This window comes from Condylura cristata, unplaced genomic scaffold (assembly GCF_000260355.1).
Source record: "Condylura cristata isolate star-nosed mole 26May11 unplaced genomic scaffold, ConCri1.0 scaffold00009, whole genome shotgun sequence".
Taxonomy (NCBI): Eukaryota; Metazoa; Chordata; class Mammalia; order Eulipotyphla; family Talpidae; genus Condylura; species Condylura cristata.
Window position 1 is genome coordinate 24,445,218 of NW_004567110.1, and position 9,496 is coordinate 24,454,713.

The following is a 9,496-nucleotide window of genomic DNA, read 5'->3' on the forward strand; positions in this document are numbered from 1 at the left end:
TCTAAATGAGTGGTTCCCATCCTTGACTGTACTTTAGAATAACCAAAGTTCCTGAAGTCCCATTGAGATGCACTCAGCCCATTAAATTGGACTCCCTTGAGGGGTGGACCCAGCAAAAGTATTTTCTAAAAGTCCCCCAGGTGAGCCTGCCTGTAGCCAAGGATGAAAACCCACTATTCTGTGGCACTACTGACTGTAGTGCCATTCCATCTAATTAAGTGATTTTGCTTGGGGTTCTTTTAAAATATGCCTGTTATGGTCTTTCCTCTAGATATTCTAATTCAGCTGGATGAGACCTAGGCAACTGTGTAATTTCTTTAAAACCCACAGGAAATTCCGACATGCAACCACAGTGAAGAATTATTTGCTGAAAACTTGCTGCAGTTTTTTTTTTTGTTTTTTTTGTTTTTTGTAACAAAGTGACCCAACATGATAGTGGATTCAAAACTAAACCCTGGGTCTCTAAAGCTCTGCAGCATATTTTACAATTGCACTATTCTACTCACCAGAAGAAGTACGATGGATATTAATTGTTGAATTCAGTTCAGGGCTTCCTTGATCCAAATAAATTATGGCTTCAATGGGAAGAGGTCCTGAACATTCAGCTCCGTTGAACGTGAAATACCAACGCTGACAGCAGGCATTTCTGCATTTTAATCGAAGTGAGCCACTGAACAGAACTCTCAGAGCACTGTTCGAGCGCATCTTTGTAAACGTACACTCCTGTCACACACACAGAAAGAGTTTAATCAGCATTTTCCGCTTTCCTAAAAAGGTACTTTCAAACTGTATTGTGAATCTTGTTGAACTACCTGTTGCTCCAAACCACATTTATAAAACTTTCACAGAGGGAGTTTCTGAAAGATAGATAGGTGACTCTGATAGTAAGAGCTCTGAGAAACTCACATTATGGCTCTGTTAAAATTGTCCACTCTATAGGTTTACAAAAAAAAGGTAATCCTCAGTGTATTAGATTAAACCAATTTACATGCTTTTTTTTTTCTTCACTCAAACAATATTTCCTGAGCCCTGTGTGTGAAATGCCATAGATAAGAGATGGTAAGCTAAACAGAAACTCTGCTCTCTGGAACTTACAGTCTAGACAATCCCTGTCCATATATTTTTACTTTTGACCTGTTTCTTTTTGAGCAACATCAAATAGTACCAGAAGATAAAGCAAAGATGGGGTCTTTTGATTTACTTTTGTTTATTTATGCATATAAGAACTGGGGTATAGGCCGGAGGTAAGGGAGGGAGTGAAGAGGTGACAGGATTCACCAGAGACAGAGTGGGGAGCAGTACAGGCAGATCCAGTGAAATACACTGCTGAGGGGAGCAGTGAGTGAGACGGCAGAGGTCTGCTGCGCCTTGTGGGTCAGCATCCTGGCGGGAGAGCGAACTCACGCTGCAGTGGCTGAGGACAGCTTCATAGCTGAGACTTTAACCCGTGTACCACAGGGGGGCCTAGGTAGGATCTTTTTAGTCTTCACTTATGAGATGATTATAAAGCCCAGGTTGATTTTGGTTTATTTTTTTCAAACTGCTTTTTGCAACATACATTTTTCAGCTCATGGTCCCACTATCTTTTACTTGCTGAAAAGCTCCCAAACCCATCCTGACCACTGCTAAAAGGAACTTTGAAAACATTAATAATTCACAGTCCACAGCGATCGCTTTCCAACAGAACTCAGCAACTTTTGATAAACTAGAGACAACCAGTCCATCAATGTCAGATGCTCAATGTAGGCAACATCTTAACAAAATGCTTTCTAAGAAAGCACATATAAAAATAAAAATGTTCAATAACCAAAACTACAGAATTTAAATAAATAAAACCTCTGGTCTTTGCGTGAGCCTAGGAATGGTTGACATCAAGAAGCACTATATCCTGGATCTGGAGTGATGCTCGGCAGCAAAAAAATAAAGAGGCTTATTAATAGCTCAAGTTCTTCAGTGCTGCCTTTCCAGTGGACTTGCCAGTTCTTTTGAAAGCAAGCACTAATCACAGCAACTGAATCATTAATCAAAATGCATTACCAGGCATGCTATTTAGAGTAATTTCTCCTCCCTCCTCAAATGTTGCGGGATAATTTTAAATGGTCACTGTAGTACATCCCTGCTCCATTCCACTTTATTTTAAAGCTTACCCATTTTAGGGTGGGGCTGCCATCCTGAATAAGGATAAATATCAATGGACTTCCAACTTTCAAATAATTCCTATCATGTAGCAATATCTTGGAAAGTGTTTTCTACTCTTGGAACCACAATAGAATTGTTAAGACTAGTTTAAATTTAAATTCATTTTAGGACAAGATTGGAAAATGGCTTACTCCCTCTTGTTGGCATTAAAAAAAAAGTTGGGTTAAGATGAAATTAATCTGATGATTCATTTGTCTTCAAAATACCCTATATATTTAGCTCTGAAATGTTACTGGGGGTCACCTCTGGGGCGGGGATTGAACTGCCATGTGGATCACCTCCCCAGCTGGGGATCCAACTTGCACTGAGACAGCTGCCGCTGGCTTGCAGTGCTGCGCTTTGACCCGCTGTGCACCAGGGAGGGCCCCACTATAAAAACCTTTAAGTTTGCTTCACATTTAAAATAATTCAGATTTTACTTACCGCAATTTTCCCAAGATCTATTCCATAATTCAGTGAGTTCCACGAACACTGCTTGTAGTTAGGTGTCCAGGATTCCTCAAAACTCTCCCTCAGGCATTCTCCCTTTTCTCCTTTGAATCCATCACGACCTGGGATCCCAGGGGTCCCAGGAACACCATTGGCCCCAGGGTTCCCATCTCGGCCAGGCACTCCTGCTGGCCCTTGTAAACACATTCCATTATACTGTAGTGGAAAACAGAAAGGAGAAACCCCCCACTGAAGCATCAATTTGACTCAATCTGACTTCTAGTGCATTTACTTGGTGCCCTCAGAAAGCAGAATCGCTTCACTCTACTTGCTTGTGTTCTAGATGAATTAGTACAGAAAACTGATTTTTAAATTCCTTCTAAAAATTGAGATTTTTTGCTCTTGCACAAACTTTAAACACACACACACCATGTCAACAAAGACATAATGTTTTCATTTGCTTGCTTTTTCTATTGCTCATTAAAGGCAGATTTAATTTTTTTTTAAAGAGTTGTGTTCCAAGTAGAAATAATTTCAAACTCAGTATCCTGTAAAAGGACAAGGATTTCAAAATTCATTTTACAGTTGTATGCAAACATTGCACTATTTGGGGATAGTTAGGTTGTACCTTTTTAACCTAACATTAGTACTGTTGTAATGAAAAAAAAGTTTTTTTATCCTTAGCTTTATAGCTTTTTTCTAAGATGAATTCTTAGAAATCTATAAAATAAAATCTTACCAGGCAATAATTGTCTCACACTGGCAACATCTCTAAGTTAGACATGCACATCTGGTTCTCCTAGCTGTCTTTAGGGAGAGGAGCCATCGCTGAGATAATACTTCTGGACTTCAACAGCTCTTTTCTAGATAAGGATAGAACACCTGGCCTCGCCTTCAATAGGGTGGAAGTAATCTATCACAATTCTAAGTGCTAGCATTCTTCCTCTCTTAACTGGGAGGTGGGAGTGGTGTCATGTGAACATTAAGAACCAGGAGTCTTGAGCTAGAGTCCCTGCATTTTAACCCCGACTCCACAATTTATTAGCTATGTGAGATAGTATACCTTATGCAGCATTTCATGTCTCCTTCTCTGTAAAATGGGGGGAAATAATAAAGATTCTTATTTTGTAGGATTTGTATGAGGTCGAAGTGAGTAATCTATAAAATGTGTCGGGCGCACAATAAACACCACTTCTGTCAGTCATGATAATTCCTGTTATTCTCCCAACACCGGGTGAAGCAGGGGCCCTGGGCAATCGTACCCACATCTTGCATGGACTTCCCCAGGGTCTACCTCTGAGAATGAGAGTATTAGCAAACTGGTCAGCTAAAACCCATAACCACCACAGACACGGGTGAAGTCTGATCAGTGATAAAGGTGTTATAGGTATCTCCAGCTCCATAATTACCTAGCTCCATTAGATCGTCCAAACCCTAAACCCAATTTATTTAAACTTAAAAAAAAATTCCCCTATGAATGCAAACTATGGAAAACTGTTTGGAGGTTCCTCAAACATGGAGCTTCCCTACGACCCAGCAATCCCACTCCTACGTATCTACCCAAAGACACAAAAACACTGATTCAAAAATATACCTGCACCCCCATGTTTATTGCTGCTTTATTTACAATTGGAAAAACATGGAAGCAGCCCAAATGCCCAAAAGTAGATGAATGGATTAAAAAGATGTGGTACATATACACAATGGAATATTACTCAGCAACCAAAAAAAAGAAACACATGTCTTTTCCAGCAACTTGGATGGAGCTGGAAAAGATCATGCTTAGTGAGATAAGCCAGAAAGAGAAAGAAAAATACCGGATGGTTTCACTCATAGCAGGAGTATAATGGACCAGGCGAGAAAATAATAAGAATAATGAACAGCCATACACCAGAGACATTTTGTGGGGGTGGAGTGGGGAATGGGATAAAAAACGGGGGTGGGGGCAGGGAAGTGCACGGGACTATAGTGATGGCACAAGGGTGACTTGGTGATGGGAAACCCGCGGGGATTACAAGTGAGATGGAAAAAAAAAGTGTACAAAATGATGTAAAAATAAACTGTTATAAAAAAAAAATTCCCCTACTTGGGCAAATTTTTCAGTGGTGAGAACCAAAACATAAGATTCCACATACATGACAAGAACTTCAAAGCTTATGTTTTAATTTCACCCTCTGGAATTGAACTTGGCTGGACGGTACAATCCAGGGTACTGCCTGGGAAAGGCCCTAAGGATCCCCTTCTCATATCACCAATTTGATCTGTGTTTTGATAAATAGCTTTTGTGACTTTGACCATTGCCATTACCCTGACTGTAAGGAGAAAAAAAAAAAAAAAAGACATGGCATTTATGGACTGTGAAAAAACAGAAAAGTAACAAAACCACAGAAGTAAGACATGCTAAAGTCTAAAACATTCTAAACAGCTTATTTTAGACTTAGTTTTCATTTTAGCAATTTCATTTACTTTCACTAGTAATAACTGAAAATAGACTTCAAATATGAATGGAGAAACTGTAAAACTTCTACTATCATTTTCTTTTTTTTTAAACAGATGCTTAAAAAGATTTACTAATTTATGCATATAAGAACTGCGGTACAGGCCAGAGATGGGGGGCAGGGAGTGAGTGTGAGAGGATTCACTAGAGATAGTATATGGAGCAGAATAGGCAGAGTGACTGAGATACACTGTTGAGGGGATCAGAGAAGACAGGAAGGTCTGCTGCACCACAGGGGTCACCTCCCTGGCTGGGGATCGAACTCATGCTGCAGCTTCATGGTGCTGCGCTTCAACAAGGTAGAAGTAATCTGCATTTTAATCCCGACTCCACAATTTATTGGCTGTGTGAGATAGCACACTGAAGCAGCGTTTCATGTCACCTTCTCTGTAAAATGGAGACTGTGATTTTCTTCCCCTCACCATGATTCCCCTCCAGGTTCACAAAGTTTTCTCTTCCTGTCTATCAGTAATTATCAACTGGGGGCAGTTTTGTTCCCCAGGGGATACTTGTGTCTGGAGACTCTTGGTGGTAAGGACTTGGGACTTGGGGGGACGGGGTTGCTGTTGGCACCTAAAGGGAAATGTGCTAAATGCGTTTCAATGTACATGAGAGTCCCCACACAGAGAAAAGCCCTGCCCCCAGTGCCAAGGCTGAGGAATTTTCTTCGTTCTTTTAATCTGAAAACTTTATTTCAGAGATCACATACTTTTGGATTCGCTTCCACAGGTAGTATGCCCGATCTCTCTCACTGTAAAATGCTCATTCTGCAGGATAAATCCCTGTTTCCGTCACTGGCCAGCAGGGGGCAGCGCCGCTGGAAGCTTGAAAAGAACGCTTTTTTGCAAGGTCCTGTACAAAGAAGCTGCTTACAACTGTTGAAACCTTCTTAATGGCTATGTAGACCGCCCCCCCCCCGCCCCCAGCAAAACCAAACCTAATCTACAGGACGCACCTGAACTCAGCTGCCCAATAAATTTTTCCAAATCGGGCTACAGTTACGGGGAATCACAGGAACTGTAAATCCTTGGAGGAAAGGAGGGGAATATACCAGGTTTTACAGGGGAAATGGGGCATTCTGTGTGTCATAACCACAAATTCACAAAATGCAAACTGTACATAAACCACAACCATCTGGTACAGTTTTTAGCAATATAGACACTTAAAATAGACAGTGCCCCTGAACACAGGGTCTACTTTGTGGAGAAAATTACACAACACATGGCTAAAAAGTGCAGTGTGAAATGGCAGGAATCTTTTTTTCAGAGCTATTGAATCTGTCATAAAACTGGCAGAGGAGTTTGGCTTGTTAACTTAGCTGACACTGACAACAAATCTGAAACCATTTTTTAACATCAAAATATATACTTGTATGTCTTGCGATGCCTGTAAACTGCTTTTGTCTGCAAATAGGTTGGCTTAGGGGTTGAAGCTGATTTGGGAGGAACACTGTGGTTTGGTCGTGAATGGCTCATTCTTGCCCTGGGGTAGAGAAACTCTGCTCCTCTTGGTTGTTGACTTTTAGAGGAAACTGCTTTAAGCAAACAGGCTTTGCATAGATTAGTCCTTTCCAGAGCACTTGGGCGCTGTGGAAACTGTCTCTCTTAGCCGTTTGTGATGCTTCTACTTGATGGCCAGAGGCTGAAGATTTAGAATGCCTGCAAAGGCTGACTGCCCTCTGTCTACTGGAAGGATGAGAAGGGTCTTTGGAGGGTTAACTGGCCCCTTCATCCTTGCCCCCACCCCTATCCTTAAACCCTCTGAACCTTTCCAGGCCTCAGCTGTGGTCATCCAACAAAGTAAATTGCAGTCCATGATCCCTAGGAAGATGACCCAACATGACTCATAGTCTTGAATTACAAAGAGCTGGACGATCCTTTGTGAGGGTTATTCTCCCCTGCAGTCACTGTAGTCAGACGTGGCCACCAGCCCCAACAAAGGCCACGTTGCAAGGCCCAGACCCAGACCCACCCAGGCATCAGTGAGTCCAGGGTCTCCCAGGCAGCTCCTACGTCCTGTTGAAACCTACCCAAGTTCCTCATTCCCCTCTCACTGCACACTGGCCCTCCCCACCCTCCCAAGGTGGGGTCTCAGAGGCCAGAAATTATTAGGTGACTCCCAGTACTTTGGGGTTTCCCACCTGACCCACGTCGAAAAGTGCCTTCACAATGGCCTCTCTCATTTTGGCCTCCCTTTGGCGTTCCAGGATTCCACTACAGGCGCAGCCCAGGTCCTTCCTTACACGAGATCCCAACAAAGGGGGACACCCGGGCGCACGCAAGGCACAGGCACCCAGCTGTGCAGGCATCACCCCCTCCCCTGCCGCCCGGCGCCTAGACTGACGTCTCCAGGGTTCCTCGCGGCTCTGTCCGCTTCAAAGCACTCACCAGGTCCACCACCTCCCTCGGTCTGAGCAGCGCCTTTTGCTTCCCCTTGGGGGTCTCGGAGGCACTCGACTGCGCCCGCAGCTGCAGCAACAGGAGCAGCAGGAGGCCGAGGAGCCGCTGCGGGCAGGGGGCAGCGTGGTCCTGGGGGCGCATGGCTCGCCGCAGCCGACGAGCCGGAGGAGAAGGAGGAGGCTCGGGAGCCCGAAGGTGATCAGCGTCTAGAACCACCGTGCTCCGAGGCGGGTGCAGGCGGCATCAATGAGCCTTTCACCCGCGAGCCTCCCGCCCCATCTGGAATCCGAAGTTTCCATCCCGTCATTGGCCAGAGCCCCCCTCCCGAGGCCGGCTTGGGGCGGGCCGACCGTCGGACCCGCCCCCTCCTGCCGTTGCCGTTCAGCCCGCGGGGACCCCGCGGGTCCCGCACATCCCGGGAGGGAGCTGCTTGCTGTGAGAGCGGGGTCCCCGGCGTCGGGGAGCCACAGGTGGAGGCTTCGCGGAAGGCGGTGGCCCTTGAGAAGTGGTAATGTGGAGTGAAGGCCGTGAGAGGAAGAAACAGGTATCATCAATTCTCCCAGGGACCAATACCCCAACTGGTTAAGAACGGAAATGTTTCCTTTGACTGAGCTCCAAGAAGCACGCAGTCTTTTACAGGCACTCTCTGCAGGTGTAAGATTATCACAAGTTACTGCAATTATTAAAATGATCACAAGTTATTAACTTCCCTGAGCCTATGTTTGTTTTTATACTCTGTGGATCTGCGAAGTCACATATCTTACATATCAGCATTTACTGTCGCCGTCCAGTTGAGTTTTCTCGGTCTAAAACTTAGGTCCATTCCACCACTACAGATTTTAGCTCTAGTTAGAAATTATGGATTTGTTTAGAGTCCTGGGAGCTATTTCTAGAGTATCTTTCCTGGAGATTTTTCCAAATCGTATGCCTATTTTCTGTTCAAATATTTTTTTTCCTATTTGTTCCCATTATGAATTTCTTATCTGTCATAAAAACTCCTTTAAGATTGATATCTTTAAACATTTTATCTCCCCAATTCTCCAAATTTTCTTTTAATGCATCAGTAAAAAGTTTACAATTTTCTTTATATAGATCTCATATATTTCTTTCGGGGACCATTATGTATTTGCCACTATTTCAAATGGAATCTACACTCCCCCCCCATTGATAATACTATTTTTCTATTACTGTGTAATAGCACAAATTAGTGACTTAACACAAGTTTATTACTTCACACTGTTATGGGTCAGGAGTCCAGCACAGGTTAGCATCATACAAGGCAAAGGGGTTAGTAACGTACAAAATTGCAATCAAGCGTTCTCAGCCGGAAGTACACAAGGAAGATGCAAGGTTGCTGGCAACTTTCATTTCCTTGTCGTTGTAGGACTGTCCTGCTTTCTGGTTTATTGTCTGAGTGCTATTCTCAGCTACCAGAGGTCACTCTCAGGCCTTTGACCTGTAACCCTCTTCCTCTCATCACACTTTGAAGCCCTGGTTTGGGGAAGGATGCAGTCCTTTCAAAGGGCTTCCATGAGTAAGTCAGGCTCATCCAGGATAACCTTTGTTTTGATTAAGTCTAAGTCAGCTGGTGAGGGGTCTTAATTCATGTGCGGTTTCTTTTGCCATATGACGTGACATAATCATGACAGGGGCTCCATTGTATTCACAGGTTGGTTGATAAGCAAGGGAAAGGGGCTACACTTCAAAGGGAAGACATCGTAGGGGGCCAGCTTAGACAGTTTATGACCTAGGACAGTTTATTTTCATCATTTGCCTTTGCATAACATGAAAAACACTGCATCTGATGAGTGGCAAGGGAATCAAGGTGGTCAATAAAATTCTAATTACACAAGTGGTATGAGTCAGGCATAAAGATGTTGTTTCCGTTGCAGGAATGCACATACAAGAGTATCAAAAGTTTTACATTGTTAAGCAGTCACATATCAATCACCTTTCTATGCTAAGTGTGCCT

The 9,496-nt window shown here is 43.5% G+C and overlaps 1 protein-coding gene across 1 annotated transcript in view; it reads right to left on the reverse strand.

The window, feature by feature from the left end:
• The window catches only part of CTHRC1 (collagen triple helix repeat containing 1), a 10,719-nt gene extending 2,950 nt beyond the window's left edge, over positions 1–7,769 (reverse strand). Inside the window, exons 1-3 of the mRNA XM_004679675.2 lie at positions 7,513–7,769; positions 2,623–2,844; positions 507–723 (exon numbers count right to left, since the gene is read on the reverse strand). Of these exons, the coding sequence (XP_004679732.1) occupies positions 507–723; positions 2,623–2,844; positions 7,513–7,665 (592 nt within the window). The 5' untranslated portion in view covers positions 7,666–7,769. The remainder of the gene's footprint in view (positions 1–506; positions 724–2,622; positions 2,845–7,512) is intronic.
• Between the last annotated feature and the right edge of the window lie 1,727 nt (positions 7,770–9,496).